Genomic DNA, 18,361 nt, shown 5'->3' with positions numbered 1-18,361 from the left:
CTTGAAACAGAAGAACCGCAGTTTAGGACCTGAAGACAATTACATTGTTATGGCATTTTAGCATTTCACATTAAGAGCACAAACGCTGAAATCCCCGGTAAGTAATTATGACTTCTTGTGTCTCAATACTAATAACTAGTAGAATTTTTTGGCTGATCACAGCCTGGGGAAAAGTCCCAAAAGGTCCTGCCAGCCTGGATCTCTGCTAGGACTTTTCACTGCCTCACAGAACACACAGTGTCTTTGCACATGGGCATGGTGTGGGCAGGGGGCTGGAGGGGACTTGGAAAGAAAGGGAATCAACATATACTTAGAGAAAGGTTTTGGGATCACAACACAGCCCCACCTCAAGTGACACATCCCTGCTCGAAGTGAGATGTAAAATGCAAGATGTTTTGTTTCCAACTGTGTTAATTCTGAGCTGTTGCACTCTAAATGAGGTAGCATGGCACATGTCCCTCGGGGATCCCATTCCTGCAGATTACTGTGTATGGTCTTACTCCAGTAACCCAACTTAAAGGGTCAGGCACACTGACATTGTTTTCCCCATTCCCAGTTCCAGGCCCCATCCAGTCCAGGTCTCCCCAATGGACCAGCAGTCCCTGAGTCCTGGGGCATGTGAACCTCGCTGTATCAGGGCTAAAGTGACATAGACAGGACCTGACAGCTCTAGAAATAGAACCAATGGCTCCAGGTTCCTGGCCTGGCCAGCCTACTCTCCTGCAGCTGAAATAATGCAAAAGAACATTGAGTATATTCCACAGCAACCAAACCAGTCTTCCCATAATGCCAGGGAAAGGGCCACAACTGTGGTCTAGAGCACAGACATACTTCAGTCAAGACTGAGGCAGAGCAGAAACAGGTGAATAAAATTCAGTGTTATCTGATGCAGCCTGAATGTTTAAAACATTTTGCAAGTGTAGCCTCAAGCAATGGAAACAGGTCAGGCATTGCACAGTCACTGCAGTTTGCTTGTTCTGCTTTGAACGTATGTGTCTCTCCTCCCACACATCTGGTTCCCTGGAAAAGGATGCATCTTTGAACAGAAACAAGTCTGGAGTTTTTTTAAATGTGATTAGAAAAAGTAGAAGTCTCATGAGACTGCACAGTAATTAGAGTGTGTGAAAAACTCCACAAATGTGTAGCTTACTTTTAGTCACTGTTCAGTCTTGCTCTGAACTATTAAATCATTTTATGATGTGAAGATGAAATGTCATGTCAGAAGGTAAAAATAAGACCTTGGTCCTTGCAAACTACCTATGGAAACAACAAATCCCTCATTCGCCCAGCAGTCACAATCCTGCTACAGTGTTAGCAACCTTCTAGAGAGTCTGGCAGCAACCCAGATCTCCTTTCAATTATATGTTTCCTGTATCAGTTTAATAGTGCTCATTTCACCCGTGTCATTTTTGCAGCAGGGCAAAGCAATGCAGAACCAGTCAGAAGTCAGCACACAGGACCTCAAAACCTTGTTTATCAGTGGTACCCTTCTGCTAACAATAATAACTTTGCTAGTAATAAATCCTTTGGTAACCAAGAGGGAAGAATTGCAGCTGGGAACTGCAATGCAGGAGCATAACTGGGAACACAGCCCTGTGGGAACAGAACAAGTAGTGGGCTTGCAGCTGCTACGTGATGTGTATAGTTATGTGGTACCATTATGCTGTTCCTCCATGCAAAGTTACTCCAAGAGGCCAATGAGGCAGTGATTATTTCAAATAGGTTACAAAGCTCATGAATTGAATATACTTGCCAGCTGGGAAAAGGGTTCATCTCTGTGGCATGCGCATAGCACTCATTACTAAGTGCAAAAATCTGAAACTAAAGCTCCATTCAGGGCAGGACACCTTTAACTGACTGAGTCAGTCTGAAAGAGGCTTGCAGTGCCTTTCAATAATCTTAATTTTGTACTGTAGCCAGAATGATGGGAAAGGACAGAAAAGAAAATCCATTTTCTCTTACCTTTGCTATCCTTTTTCAAAATGAGTTTCCTTTGCTCTTTTCTATCCTCTTTATGAATCACGCCTCCCTCGCTCTTCCCAGACTTTTTAACACAGCTGGTATCCTTGCTGACACTTCCCCTCTCCTCCAGCCTGGGTTTTTTGGACAGAGTTGCTGGTGGTAATTTCTTCTTAGCTCCAGCAGCTACATGCCCACTCTTTGTTGTGTCCTCTTTACATTTGATGGGCTCAGGTTCTGCAGCAGCCACTGGTATCTGGCAGGATTTTGACCCTTCCTGATTTCTTTGACTTTCTGTGTTGACTGGGAATGGATCAAATGTGGTCCACGCCAAAGAGAATGACGGAGTTCTTCTGCAGGGTGGTTGTTCTTGAAAACGCTGGTTGTTCCCTGAATCACCTGGTGGCAAATTAACTAAACCACTTAACACACTCTCTGCTGTCCTGACTTCCTCCATTTTATTATACTCAGGGGACTTAACTGAATTCTCAGCCTCAGCTATCTTGCTGGAAGGGATCAAGTCAGGACAAGACTGCTCTGTGCTAATATTCATAATCTGTTTCAGAGCCTGGGAGCCAGTCAAAGTGTGCAAAGGAGCCTTTGCTTCAGCTTCATCTGGGTTATATTCAATAGTTCTTGGAATCTCATGTTCATTTTCACACAAGGCTGCTTCTCCTTTGGTTTCTCCAGGGACCCTCTTGAACAGACCCTTCCATGACTTGCAGGAAATTTCCAATGTACTTAAATTTCCATTTACTTTGACTCCGGTTTGTATGGATCCAGTTTTTCCCTCATTTCTTGTGGCAGGACATGCCACTGCAGATTCACTGGGAAGGCTCCCTGAGTGGCTTACAGGTGTGGGGAAGAGCAGGGTTTTGTTTCCAAGCAGCTCTTGGGAATGTAGGCAATCCCAGGAACCTCCATCCTCCCCACTTGCTGTGCTGTGGTGCTCGCTTAGAGCCTCCTTGGGCAGCTGGGCACTGGCTGAAGTTACACTTCCAGCTGCATAGGTGGGATTTTTTGAAGAATCTATTTTTAACCCTTCATCAGACCTGAAGGTGCTGTCAACAAGAAATGAATGCTGTTCTGCTGTATTACAAGGGGAAGCTGCGGTCTGACTAACTCCTGAGTCACAGGAAGCTTCAGCCCTGTGTTCTTCAGGTATGCAAATCTCACTCTGTTCTCCTCCTGGTTTACATGGTTGGCAGCTGGGCACTTCTAGATAAAAATCTCTTAAAAATGGCTCCCCAGAAGGGGGAGGGACTGCCCCTTCTTGTTTCGCTATTTCTGTCAGTTGGTCTGTATTTTGGGGTAGATTTTTATGTGTTATGGTTCCATGAATCTGAACTAAACTAGGTGATTGCATTTCATTACTGTATTTCTGTGTATTAGAAACAATTTGAAAATCCTGACAGCCATTAGTTTTTGAAAGATGGTAGCTGTCAGAATTAGTGAAATTTGGTGCACTCAAGCCTGAGTGATTTCCTTTTTCTTGTAAATTCGCTGCACAACTTTTATGTATGCTGTTAACAGAACAGTGTTCTGCATGTGTAAACTGGCTGGTATTTTCACTGGGGAAAATGTCTTCCTCTTCAGGGAAATAAACCAGTTCTCCTCTCACTGGATAGCAGTCCGTAAATTGACAGCCTTCTCCAGGTATAGACTCATTTGTCATGGCTGTGTTGTATTCAGTGTGAAGTAACGGTCCAACTGTGCTGTATGACATATCTGCTATGTCAGCTTTGGGACATGCTAAATTACCACTCTGAGTATTTTGTAACCTTTGAGGAGAATCTGCTTCACATGTTTGGGTGGCATTATTAACAGCAAGCTTCCCTTCCCAAGCCACAGTGGATCCATTCCTGCCCATGGCCATTGGATTTGGCTCCAAGCACTCCTGGGTACTTAGGAGGACAGTGCTTGCTGAAACACAAATGGATGGTGTTTCCCTCTCATTCCCAGTGCCAGAATTTAGACAGACACCATCTGTTCCCACCACTTGTGCAAGACAAATATTTCCTATGGATGCACTCTCACATGCTGCAGCTCTCTGCAGGAGGATATCAGAAACATTGCAGTCAGCTTTCTCAGTTCTGGGGTTATGAGCTGGTTCTGTGATGGGCCCCTGCTCTTCTATCAAATCCATCGGCAAAGGATCATTGGAACAGGGCTCCCACACAAAGTTCAGTTCTGTGGCTTTGATATCTGTCAGCCTCATACCTAAACTTGGGATGCCTCTGTTTTCAAATGGGATTTGATAGTCTGAGTCATCTTCATGAAGAAGTTTCCACAACTTGTCATGCACTGCAGATATATCAGCATCTCCTTTGCACTCAGGTCCTCCGGATTCCAGGACTGACTTGGGATTAGCTTTAGACACAGTCTCATCAGCTGATTGGCTGCAGAGAATATCTGGGTTACTGCTCTCATGTATGTCAAGCCCAGACCTCTGTTCTCCCTCCCCTGGCTCATCACACAGCTTTGCAGAAGAGAGAACAGCACACAAGTGTTCCTGTTTATCAGGAAGAGAATCCATATCCCCCAGAGGAGAAGGAGAAATGTTATTCTTTAACTTTTTGCCATCCCTAATAATTTCTTGTCTGGAAAAGACCTGTTGGTGACAACCTTCTCTCTTTTCACAAGGAGCACAGTGAAGAGAAGAGGTCTGTAAATCTGCATTCTTCACTTGCAGCGTGTTTTCAGCAGAGAGCTGGCTGGTTCCTGCACTCTCACAAGCCCTGAGGATGCCTTCCTTTTCTGCGCTGGGCTCCATACAGAGGTTCTCACAATTCTGGGTAACACTTTTAAGATTAGCACTTTGACTCTTCAAAGAAGGAAAATAGAGCAATGTAATTAAAAATTAGAACTACAGCTTGACATAGGCATGAAGGCTTGCATTTTTTTAACTTTTTTTTTTTAATATTTGTCAAGAGTCAAGTTTCTGACTTGTAACTATCAACATAATGGATTGAAATCAACCTCCTGGGTCTGAGACTGAAAGTGTTGCTCCTTAGAAAAGATTTGTAATGAAGTTAATCAATTTTACTTCACAGTTTCTCACTGTTTTTTTAAGCAGAAATAGTTTTGCAAGGTATTTTCCTTTGCAAGCAAAGTCCCCATGTTAGATTTATATCCCTCTGTTTGTACAAATGGAATGTAACAAACAATCCCTAGAATACAGACTAAAAGTACATCACTGTCTCTGGGTCTCAGCTCCCTCAAATCCACTACACTGGGACTGCTTTTATTTTATATTGTTCTCCAGCAATCCACCTTAGTGGATCTTGCCACTTCCCTGTTTCATGCAATGCCACTCAAATTCCCCTTTCCTAAAATGACACTTTTAAATGGCACACCTGCCCTGGCGTATCAATATCTGTAGTTATTTCAACTGCTTTAGACTGGTGAAACAAAAGACCTGAGCTGTGCTTTGTCCTGCAGACTGACTGGCACATCCTGCCAGCATCCTGCTATTCCTGCTCAAAAGGCACAAAAAGAGGAAGAACTATAATATTTTAAAGGCTGAAAAGTGAGTTATCTGCCAACAATACAGAGCAACAGGCTGACCATGCACAGCTGTCAGGAGTCCATGCTCCAAAGCGGTACATATTTTCCAGGGGATTTTTTCTTGGTGTGTCTCCCTGGAAAGCCTGGAGCCAACTTAAGACATGGGCAACAAAATGGGATGTTAACTGCCATTCCTAGGGTAGATCCTACTGAATGAGCAGGGCTGGTGTCATGAGCTGCAGTTATTCCACACAGGACTCTGCGGCTTGCTCTGACACAGAGCAACAGCCCCTCTGGCACGGCTCAGGCCCAGACCGTTCTCTTGCAACGCCGAGCTCTCATCTCGGCCAGATGCCCAATTACCTGGAACTTCTGTGTCAGTTCTGCTTCTCTCCTTTTTGGATAACAAAATTCAAAATTATCTAAAAGTGACAGAAATTTGTCTTGGCAAGGTCATACCAAGGATCTCTCAGATTTTATGTGAACAGACTGTTGTGATATTAAAAAAACAGAATAATGGCTCTGTAACCCAGGAGTGACAGCAGCACCTTGTGCCAAGAGTGCTGAACATTGACCACTGACAGGGACCCAAGGGTGCTGACCACTGAACTCTGACAAGACCAGGGCTCTGGCTGAACACTGAACACTGACAGGAACAGGGTCCTGGACACTGACAGGGACAGGGTTCTGGCTGACTGCTAACAGAACCAGATTCCAAATGACACCCAGAAAAGCCTCCTGGCTCTCTGTACACTATGTAACATCACACAGCTGGCACCATTGGTCTCTTGGACCTATTGTTAATGAAGCTGCTCTGAAGCACCAGGTAAATATAGAATTTCACCTGAGGCTAGGCCATGAGGTTGTGAAAGGAGTGAAGAGCCTCCCACTTGAACTATCTAATTGAAGGAGAAGTCACACAGCACAGCAGGTGCTGCACAAGACACACTGCAAAGGTTGTTCCAGTTCGAACACTTGGCGCCAAGTGTAAATTCTTGGGTCATAAGTGCTGTGATCCCGTGGCTGCTCTGTACCCCTCAGCAGACCTGATTCCCACATGGACAGGGAAAATACCACACCCTTCCAAAGCAGTCAGCAGTGGGGTTTGCTGCGAGCCCCTCCCCTTGCTCGTGCAGGGCAGTACTACTCTGGGCTCCAGCAAATGCCCCAGGGTACTCCTACAGAAACCCGTGTGCAGCAATAGATTAGTTCTTCTCTTAGATTACACAGGCAGATTTCTGAGGCGTTTCTGGCTTACAGCTTACTATATGGGTGCTGTGAGAAGCTGTCCACGTTTTACTAGTGCTCCAAAAAAGGGAGCAGTATTCAGGCAGGATGCTTTTGCTTGGCTCATTTTGAAAACCGTATAATTTTGAACCTACACCTGAATTTCACTGTCACACACTCATGTTTAAAAAGGGGGGTTGGCGTGTGCCCAGGTCTCATCCTTTTGTCTACATCAATACTAATTTCTTATCCAGTGAAAAGTTTTGGCCATGGAAATGCAGACATACTGACTAGGCACAACAAGAGTCTAAGTGGCTGCTCTGAAATTTATGCCACCTGACAGCTGCTCTTGGCTAAGAGGCTTGCGGGATTTAAATTATTGCACTGGACTTGGGGAAAAAAAAAAGCAAACAAAGACTCTGGCAAACCACAGCCATACACCCTGTCAGGAAGCTCTGAGGAGGTTAATTCCAGTGAGGGGTATTCCCTATCATAAGGACATCATGTGATCCTCAGATAGGATTGGAATGTTATGTACCATAAAACCAGAGAGACCTATGAGCATTTTTCAGGAAGAAGAATTCAGGGATTTCTGACTGCTGAAGACACCCCAGTGGTGAGATTAAAATCACTCTACTGTGACACTACACCCAGAACTGGGAGATGTTTTATCCAAATGATCAGACGAAGAAAAGCATGTGCAACTGGAAAAAACTTTTTTTTTTACAAATGAGGTTTTTTTGTGCAATTAGCTACACACCTTCAAACCAGAAAAATTGGTGACAATAAGGTTATTCATGATTTAATAGTATTTATATATCTTGAGTCCTTACAATGTGAAATAGAAATGGTGATTCAATTTTCCTACTTAGGAAAACTGGTAGAGCATCATACCAGCCTCTACAACTGTAGTGATTTCTCCAGCTCATTTTCTACCAACAGCATAAAATATGCAAGTACATGGAGAGTACCACAGGGGTTTTAACTTTTAATTGGTTTGTAAGTTTCAACTGTAATATCCAACTCTTTCATTGTTTTATTTTTAAAAATCACAGAGCTCCATTCACCTCTGTAACATGAACTTTCTGCATTGAATTCCTTTTGTTGTTACAAAAACAGAGCAAACCCCTCCTAATTTGGTTTAGGTTTCCAGCACCATTAGTGGAAGACGGTTTTGTTTGTTGCATATAGATTGAAAAGAAAGTAAATCAAAGCATTCTCTGCTCAAATACCAACAGGTATTTGAGAAAATTTCTGGGTTGAAAGAAGCATTACTTTGCTAAGACCTGTGCAATACCCTCCATATCAGATTTCTCTATCCAGCTGTCCAGAGGCCCATTAGTGCCTCTCACCATTATCAGGCTCACTCTATAATTAGAACAGCTTAGGCTTTACTTGGGCCTTTTCTAAACCCAGATTTCCCTCCCAGCCGTAGCTGTCATTCAGAAGTACATGAATAGTATCTTTCAAAGTAATTTTGATTTTACATTATTTTGTGACAAGCAGGAATAAATCGCATTGAGTTCAGCAGAGCAGCTCTATGTGTTAAATGATAAACATGTTACTTACCCCAAACGAGATGTTCTCATCTGGCATCTGGTTTTGCTCAGACAGCCCCCGAGTCCTTTTCCTTTCCCAGTGACTGTCTTTATCTGCCTCTTCTGTTGGACACAGACCAGCCTGCATTTGCACACTTTCTGCTTCCTCGGGAATCTGTACTGAACAGACACCTTCGTGACTGGGAGACGGAGCTCTGGATTCTCTACCTGCTGCTGCAGCCTGGAAAGACTGTCCTATAGTACTTACATATCTGCAAAGTTCTATAGGGTTTAACAGCTTGAAAAGGTTTCTCCTCAGACTTTCTGTTAAGGTACAGACAGCGTGCCGTGCATTTCCCTCTGACACATTCCTTCTCCCCTCCTCCAGCAGCAGTGAGCTTTCCCCCAGCATGTCCCCATCGGGGCTGGTTTCTGTCATTGTCCCCGAAGCCTGATCTGTGCAAGCGGCACCTATGCCATGGGCAGAGGAATCTACCTGGACAGGGATAGTGTCCATGGGCTTTGGTTCGTCCCTTGAGGAACCTGCAGCCAGATGGTCACTTCCATTAGTCTCTTCTTCACTTCTGGGATGTTCATTTTCAGTGGCTGCAGAAGAAACAGGCACTTGATTCTTCTCTTTGTCTTTCAAAATGGCACTTTTATCTCGGTGCTGTCCAACAGTGAGAGTCATCTCTGTCTGCAGAGCTGACTGGCTGTACATAGAGGGGTCTCTCCTTACGTTTACTCCTTTGATTTTTGACTGATGCTCACAGAAGCCAATGGGGGTATCCATAGGCGTAGTGTTATCTGACACTTGGAACACACAAGGCATTTCACTGAGGAAGTAAGCACACCCATCACAATCCTTACTCAGTTTTAGATCATCTTCATCACTTTCCAATAAAAATTCTAATTTCTTTTTCCAGATTTCATCTTCATGCACTGTAAGGACATCTGAACACTCAAAGTACTCCAGGTCATCATCAGAAAAGTCATCACTTACACTTGTTACTTTCTCTGGATAAATCTCCAGAACAGCCACAGAATTTTCAGAGTCATATTTTCCAAAATCCGTGAGATTACCTAGGGAAGTGTCTGCCTGCTCACCCAGCAGGGAATTCCTGCTTAGAGGTCTGCCCAGCCCAGTCCTTTTACATGCCTGGACATTGGCCAGAGACTGAGGAGATCCAGAGTCCTGTGTGTTAAGGCAACTGTTGCCTGTGTGACAAGTGGCTACATCTGTGGGGTGGAAAGGCACCTGTCTGCTGCAGTATTCCTCTGCTCTTCCAGCAGTGACATCAACCACACCCTTAAAATGAAGCAGGTCATCACTATCCTCTAACAAATCCCTCAGGCAGGGAAAAGTTGCCTGGGATTTAACTACATTTTTAACATCCATGTTGTCTTCTGTGTTAGGCAAGTGCTTGAGGGATTTCTCAAGTGGAGACAAAACTCCTGCTTTGCTGAGTTTCTCAAGCAGTAAATGAATGATTTTTGAAGAGTCAGAACCTGATGAAATCAACACAATCTCACCCTCACAGGGGGAACTCTTGCATTGTGCAAAATGTTTCCGATTTTGCTCATTCTACCCTGAAGTCTGTCACGAGTTCATTTAGGACAACAACAAATTCTAGGCAAGTTTTGTTCTTTGTATGTGGTTCTGGGTCAAGAAAAGTCATTCTAGCTCAGTGAAGTGCAGATCTTGTTCTGTGCACCTGCAAGTAAAAGAATCACAAAGCTTAAAATTACTTCTGAAATGGCTATAGGTATTTTCTAAAAGGTGGTCAGTTCACACATAATTGCAAGCACTTTCAAAAGAAGAAATCATTCTTTAAGATCCAAGATCAGACGTTAAGGCAGTAACCCTAACCCGGCTGTCTGCAATGACACTTACTGGCAGCACATTGCAAGTGTCCGGAGTGATCTGTGCTAGGAGAACAAAACCTTGAGCCCACCCACACATCCGTGTGGCACCTCGACAGGGGCTCTAGTGCACAGCCTTTCAACTTTTCTAAATGCAAACAGGAACCTGCAGACAATGTACATTTCCACACGGACACCACTGCTACAGCTACCCGCTGCTTTGGTGGTCACATTGGCACAACAGCAGGCTATTCCTTCAACTGGCATCATAGGGACATAAATTCCAAACTCTGTTTGTAGAAACACCCAGAACAACCAGCCTGCTTATACTTTATAGGGCAATTTCTGTTTAAAGCAATTCTCTTGTGCTCTGGTTTGATATTTATCATTCCTGTGCTGAAAGAACAATGAAATGAGGCAGGTTTGCTTCAATTTCCTGCTCATATCAAGTTTTCCTCTCAAGCAGGTGTGCAGTAGCACGGTGGTGTGGCAACACTGAATTCACATAAAATCCAAGTGAGATACACCAAAAAGTTTCCACTGTCGGAATCCAAAGAAATGTGGAATCATTTCTCTCTTCCTGTAACAAAGCCCTTGTTTCCCTAGCATTCCCAAATGTTAGGATTTTAGATACTTGAGATGCTTTTGTACACTGCTAGGAGCACCCTGGTTCATCAGTCACCTTGGAAAAGGTGTGACATTGGAAAAGTACTGTAGCAGTTCTGGGTAAATTTGACCTCCTGGAGGACGCCAGACCAATGGCTCTGAAAAAAAGTGACTACATTTATTCCAGAATTGGTGAAGAGCAGCAGGAAAAGCTTTCTTGCCGTGTAATCCAATGAAGCCATTTAAAGACACCTCTGTTCATTCAGCTTTTCCTACTCCATGCTTCTGCTGTAATGATGTTTCCAGCTGATGTCCCTGCTCTGGCCCGGGTCCCTCAGCCCCCAGCCCTGCCCAGCACTGCCTCCGGAGCAGGGCCCAGCTACACGCCACAGGAGGGAGAGAGCTGGAGCTGGGCTGGAGCCTGCTGGTGACGCAGCAGCAGTTGCACGGCCAGCTGCAGTCTGCCTCTCCTTAAAGAGCACTAAGCAACCGGAGCTATCTTAGTTCCCTTGGGGCAAACCTGCCACCAACACCTCTTCCATACCACCTGGGTGGTGAAAAGTAGAGAACAAAGTTAACAGGAAGGACACAACATTATATGTGTGACAAACAGCTTGAGTCCCTGTACACCAAGGAGCCCAGACAAACTGAACATGGTGCAACCAGAGTGGCCTTTCTGACCACACTGCTTTCCTTTTCAACTCAAAGGAATATATATAACAGAACAAAAACAGAGCAGTAGGGATGAATCTTTTCCTCATTTTCCTCATTTTATTGCAGTACCTTGGAAATACCCTTCAGAATTCAGCCTCTCCTCTTAAATAAGAATTTACCTAATGTCTCCTGTTGCATTCTTTCAACGCTTCTCATTTTTGCTTTTCAGAAGACCAGATGTCTCTCTCCTCTCTTTTGGAGGTTGCAAATTATTTTAAAAGCATGGTAATTTCCCCAGCTGAAAAGAGCTTTGGCAACATGTTTTTAATGCAGATTGACTAATGAAGAGCTTTTACTAAAGCCATTGTACTAGACAGTTATTGTTGTCTCAGTTTGGCTGCACTCTGACATTGAGGGGAAAAGAGCTGTCAAGATTTCTCCATACAAAAATTACTTTGGGTTTCCATGCACCGTCAGACACAACCACAGAAATGAAAGCAAAATAACATTTCAGGAGAAAACTGCATGGGTTTCCACCCAAGACAAAGAAATACTATTTTTTTAAATCTGGGAAGAAAATAGAAAGTATTAAGATTTTTAAAAAATTCAATTACTGAATTTAGACAGAAACTGGAAAGACAACTTTTAGTATGATACCCTCTCAGCTCATCAGGAAAACTTGTGACAAAGGATGCACAGTGAAATTCACAGAGGGAAAAGGAATGGGAGAGACCATGATAATTTACCATCAGCTGTTGACTAGTAACCTGAAAATTAACTCACTTCCCGATAAAGTGGGAGTTGAACACTTGTTGGCAGAAGACATGAGAACATGCCAGGGTGTTGTGGCTACTTGTCCCAACTCTCACTCTGAAAACCAATGATGTTACTTGCTGAATCAGGTCCTGGCTCACAACAGGAGACACCTGAAGCACAGCCACACAGGAGAAATTCACACACCAGGTTTGAGCAGGTCATGGCAGGAAATAGGCCTGCTTTGGCTCTCTAATCTTCTGTAAAGAGATTTTCCATTTTGTACTGATCAGAACCGTGGGGAACTTTTATGGTAGCCCTTAAGGCGAATGAAACACAAGTTCGTGCTCAGCAGGGTCTGCTCCTGCCTGAGCTCAGTGCCTGGGAACTGAGAGAGAGAACAAAGCTGGGAGCAGCATGAGAACACCAACCTGACAACTGTGCTTGGGTGTGATTGAGGAGAAATACTGAACTGATGCAAACCTGCAACAGTCAGATTAACAAGGCAGCAAAAGGCAGATGGAGCTGCTTCACCAAAACCCTTTGATGGCAGGAACTTATCAGGGTTTGTGAAAAATAATCCATTTCAAATAATATTTAACAAAAGAATGGTTGGTAAAAGCAACAAAATTGCTAAAACAATCACCCAACATTTCTGTAAGGCATGTATATAATAAAACAAATTCAAGTCAATTTCCGGAAGAGATTTTTCATTTAAAATTCATACTTTCTCATAATTTCACACTGGTTGTGAAAAGCCTATTCACTATTCACAGTGAAAGTATTGTCTGAAATTCCAGTTCTAAATATAAAATTTGACTGTTTGAAATTATTTTCCTTGAAATGACATCACTCCCAATTGAACCTTATTTTTATCCATTATTAAACATGTTCAATATTTGATAATTTATTTCAATTGAGATCAAAACAGTTTTGAATTACACTTTAACATGGAAGGAAAAAAAATTAAATTATTTTATATTTTGTAGGTAGTTCTGGTGACAAAGCCACTTCTAGTGATTTCAGAGGGACCTGAGGGATTATTCTTAATGTCAGAAAAAAAATTAACTGACAAAAAATATAAACTGGATTAAACTTAAAAAGTGGCCATTAAATTTTCTCTCTTGCATCACATCTTTCCTACTTTATTGAATTAGTACCAAAATGAAAAACTTCCTGTGAAAAATGACCAGATAATATTGGCTTTTGCATTTATGCATTAGCCTATGTATGCTGTTAGTGATTATAACTATTTAGAAATAGTATCAATTATAACTGTTTTTAGCTGCATGTTAATATAATATAATCTATCAGCTTAAGTATGCATTGTGTTGCTCATAGAAATAGTAGTATAATGAATATAATAGCTATGTATCACTTATGGAAATAATAGTGTGATGAATGTACTGTGTTATAGACCTTAGCAAAACATAAGGAGAAAAAAAGGCTTTTGTGTAACCAAAAACAATGCAAGGCCATCCACTGACCAACCTGTCCAAGTGATAAGACAACTGTGATACAAACCAGAGCACTGGAGGACAATTAGAGAATACCCTGTTAAAATTAAGGCGGACATACTAAAATCTTATCAGAGGATGTGAAACAGCAGGATGGAGACACAAAAAGAAATAAAATATATTGACCTGACACCCAGCATGTCATGCAGATAAACTGGAGTATAAAGAAGTCAAACAAAGGAGTTTCTGAAACATCAGAAAGTTCAAAAGAACTTTGAATAATGCATGAAACACAAGAATATGCATGTATCTTATTGATGTAACTGTATAAAGATAACATTGTCTGTATGCGCCCCTCTCCCCCAGCGCTGGAGATATTGTCCTTTTTTTATCCTATTACTATTACTATCATTATTATTATTATCATTAAACTTTTTAAAACTCTAAGCAGTGATTTCTGGCTTTCACATTCTTTGTAAGCAATTTTATAATCAAATTATTTCTACAGGAAATTTATGCATTTTAGCAACCCAGAAGTGAATTTGTGCCTTTCTGTGAGGTTCATGTCCTCTAGAGTCAGTGGAAAAATACCCTTTATGACCTCTCTGAAGCATTTTTCTTTTATTTAAGATCTATTCATGAAGTAATCTCTGTTTTGTGTGCAGGCCCTCCTCGGCCCACACCCTTTTCAGTCGGATTCCTTCCTATCTTTGAGCAGCACTCACTCATCCCTGACCTTGCTGAACCACCTCCCGTTATCTATGCGGCCCCAGCCCTGGGCTCAGGGCCTGTCCCACGCATTCCCGTGGCACAATGAGCACCTGGCCAATGCCCAACCCTCAATGGAGCCAAACTGTGACCCCCAAAGCTCCCACTCAGAGCAGGTCCTGCCAAGGACCTGCCTCACACCACTGGGCCAGAGGAGTGGGAAGGGAGAGGCTGAATGAGCCCACATGGGGAATATCTCAGCAGAACACTGGGGGAATGATACTGATAATGCCACAGTGGTTCACACTGGGAAACAGCCTTTCATCAACCAACACTTTGGGCTCTCTATACCGAGCTGACAGCAGTTCTGGGATACCTGAAATGTGAGAGAGAGCTCCAGAAACACTGGGTGCCTCAGGAACATGGCTGCAGGAACTGAACTGCTGCTGGCCACACCAATTCTGTCAGAACCCCTTGCCTTAAGTGATTGAGGATTAACTTTCACCAAAATTGTACACTCAAGAAGGTCAGCCTTTCTCCTTTGTACGTAGGTGCACCTGAGGAGGATGTGGATGTGAGCCACACACGGTCTGCTCACCTGGGCTTCGAACACTTCTCCAGCAGACAGATCCTGTTTAGAGAGTCAGTGCCTGTGTGCTTTGCTTTTTTTAATCTGAGCTTTTTGGTCTGAGACAACTCCCCAGCTGCCAGCTGAGTTTCCTAGTATGGCCTCCACTCAACAGGCTGAACTTTGGAATCTGGAGTTATTCTTTTGCAACACTATTATCTCCTATCCTATCCTATCCTATCCTATCCTATCCTATCCTATCCTATCCTATCCTATCCTATCCTATCCCATCCCATCCCATCCCATCCCATCCCATCCCATCCCATCCCATCCCATCCCATCCCACCCTACCCTACTACTGTTCTTAGATGTAGCAAAAGCTCTTCCTCCACCTGCCTGAGCATACATTATACATTCCCATAAATCCCTTTAAAAGATGTTTTACCAGCAGGTAGCTAAACCACAAAGAAATATAATATATTTGGTCAATATAATTAGACTTCATGTAAGATGAACATGAAATATTTCCAAACCAAACCACCAATAACCAGAGAACTTGTTTTGATGATGAACAGAAATGGTTATATATTACATAGATTCAACCAGAAAGCTTGCTGGTATGAACAGCAGGAGGTAAGAAATATTGATTAAAGGAGCAGAAAGCAGCAAAATTAGAACAGAAACAATTAAAAAAAAAAAAAAAGAAGAAGAAAGAAAGGAATCTCCACTAACCACAGGATCCCAAGACTGACCAACTACAGCACCACATGTATAACAAAAAACCTCTCACCTGTGAAATCTGAGTGCCCTGCTTAAATGCTGCTATGCTCCAAGGTTAATACTAATTCCCTTGCCATTCTCCCTGGAATGTGCCTCAAATATGTCTTAGCTTTCCTACAGAACTTTGCATATGTTTTGTTTAGCTCCTCTAAGAAGTCAACAGGTATAATTGCATCCAATCGCCATTCCCACCCTGCCAACTGTTTTGTATCTGGGAACATACCTATTTTCTTACTCCTCATGCAGGGCACCTCTCAAGGAGATCTTTTGAAATGTAACATTTTCCTTCTTCCAAAGTAAAACAAAACATAAGACTTCTCAGTGATACAATTAACGCAGATATTACACACCAATTTGTATTTCTTAAATGAGGTATTATATGCCCTGTATGGAAATACATACAATATACTTAGGGTCTGGAACATATAACTTCATCTTTCCAGAAAGGTTGCCATGAATGTTTTGCAATGTTTAAATGCTTTTCCTGATATTCTCTGTTTAAACTTTTCCTTTAACAGAAATCAAAGATTTCAAAAGGTTTTGGTTCAAAGTTTCATCAACACTGACATTGAGAATCTTTTAAGCTCAGTGCATCTGTAAGCACTAATGGAATCAAGTTCCACATGAAATTTCTGATCCGCCATTCCTGGTCTATTCAAGCTTTCCAACTTGGAACACCATAAAAACATTTTCCAAATGTGTTGTGATCGTGATCGCACTCTGAAACTGTTACGTAGTAAAAGTTACAACCTCCAAGAGAACAGAAACCAGAATTCCAGATTCACTGTATCTTCGTGAACTCTACTCACACCAGGGCTATAGTAAGGATTTATACAGCACTGAGCCTACTGCAGAATGAAACATTTGATGGGGTAGTAATGACAACCCACAGATTTACAATGATGCATTTTCTACTTGTTTCTTCACCTCACAGGAGTTTGCCTGGTTCAGTTCTGTCTCAAATACAAACAACAACTATAACCACATTATTCTTTTTCAAGTCCTTTGAGATACCACAACCAAATGGAACACCTCGAGCAGCATACTTGTCAAAGAGTCCACAGTGTCAGAAACCAAACTACAGAAATGCTGTATTATCAAAACCAGTTATCACACTATTTGTTGGATTGACAAGGTCTAGGTAAGAAAAACGTCAGTGAAGTTGTGGCTGTTCAAAAAGCAGATGTCTAGAAAATATGCCCTTGCCAAAAATTCTGTGATACATTGCAGATCTTCAGCTGCCAGAATCCAAGGCTTTTTGACAACATTTTGATTAGTGCAGTACCCACTGTAAACAGCCCCACACCATAAAAACACCTCAGCCATAAGTCATCAGCTAAATAGAATAATAAATGACTGGCTCTGCACATGTCAAACAAACACCTTAATATAGAGTAATTAAAATAAGCAATCGCAGCACAACTCTTAACACTGATCTGTCTTAATCTATTTTTAACATCTGTCAAGCATCTGACCCTGTCAGACGGGGCAGTTCATGAAGCCTGGGAATCGTCTATTACTACCAAGTGACCAGACCTTTTTCTCAAGAATAGAGGAACTTTTTATCTAATGAGTATTAGAACATGCAATAAACATTTAGAATTAATAAACGTGTTTTTCAGGATACCTGGTATCACTTACACACTCTTTAGAGAAGGAAGCTTGCTTTCGTACAATTTTTGCAATTTTGTCTTAATGACACTTGGTGGAAATAGCAGAGTGTAGTTTCAGAAACACTGAGCAGAATTATAAATGCAACATGTTTAGAAAAACCCAAATCTATCAGGATAAACAAAAATGCCTCTTGTTTAGCAGAAGGAAATAACAAATCCTATTTGGAAATAACAAATCCTATTTCCTGGTCAATAGCAGTATAAATCACTATACCCATGTAGTGCATTGATAATAAAACTAACTTGCTCTTCTTCCTTTATTAGACTTTTATGATACATATTCTATTTGCCCACAGGAGAAAAAGAGCAGAAAAATAATTTTCGAAGTCCAAACACCCCGACCCGTCACTTACCCTCGAGCTCTTTGTGGATGTTCTGGGGTAGGCTGGTCCTGGGCTGGGCCTCCTGGCTGGAGACAAAGGCGGCTGAATTTGTGCGTGTTTGGAGCTGCAAGGCAGCCCGACGGCTTCGCTGGTGTTTTGGAGTGTGACCTCAGGATAGGGAGTCTGATCACTGAACAGTTTGACTTTTAAGAGAGACGATTTCATTACATGCAGCAGATGGCCCTTCCCGGGAAAACCTCTGCCAGACAGGGAGTTGGCAGTGAGGAGAGGGCACATCCTACTTCCATAGAAGTCCATAGGAATTTCCTAATGGCCCTGAGACAGAGGAAGTGTTGGCCTTAGCTTTTCATAACAAAGCACCGGCTTCTTTTTTGAAGCACGTGCCTAACTGCTCTCCTTGGCACATTGGGAATTTCTTACTTGCTGGAAGTTAAGCACACAAAAGTTCTGCTGAGCATGAGAAAATCCACAGTGCCTAACAAGCAGGCAGAGGAAGTCAAAGGTGGACAGTGAACTTTTCATAATCTCTACACATAAATTCACCTAATGATTCTCATCCCTCAAAGGCAAATAAGCAAATCCTGAAGTAAGAAAGTATTTCTACTCTTGGTACCCAAGGAGACAAGTCTCACATAGGGCAAACTGGAATGAATTGCACAAACTGCCCTGAGCTCAAGGGATCTGGAAGAGGCTGAAAAGCAACTTTTGTGCCAAGTTTTTTAAG

At 42.4% G+C, this 18,361-nt stretch overlaps 1 protein-coding gene across 3 annotated transcripts in view; it reads right to left on the bottom strand.

The window, feature by feature from the left end:
- The window catches only part of ALPK2 (alpha kinase 2), a 35,356-nt gene extending 17,153 nt beyond the window's left edge, over positions 1-18,203 (bottom strand). For all 3 annotated transcript variants that reach the window (XM_084225878.1, XM_084225879.1, XM_084225880.1), the window contains exons 1-3: positions 17,647-18,203; positions 8,263-9,946; positions 1,963-4,783 (exon numbers count right to left, since the gene is read on the bottom strand). In XM_084225878.1, the coding sequence (XP_084082004.1) occupies positions 1,963-4,783; positions 8,263-9,630 (4,189 nt within the window). In that variant the 5' untranslated portion in view covers positions 9,631-9,946; positions 17,647-18,203. The remainder of the gene's footprint in view (positions 1-1,962; positions 4,784-8,262; positions 9,947-17,646) is intronic.
- Positions 18,204-18,361: the final 158 nt, after the last annotated feature.

The sequence above is a fragment of the Fringilla coelebs genome (genome assembly GCF_963513975.1).
Source record: "Fringilla coelebs genome assembly, chromosome: Z".
In the NCBI taxonomy this organism is placed as follows: domain Eukaryota; kingdom Metazoa; phylum Chordata; class Aves; order Passeriformes; family Fringillidae; genus Fringilla; species Fringilla coelebs.
The sequence above is the reverse complement of the archived record's forward strand: the minus strand, read 5'-3'. Positions and strand labels throughout refer to the sequence as shown.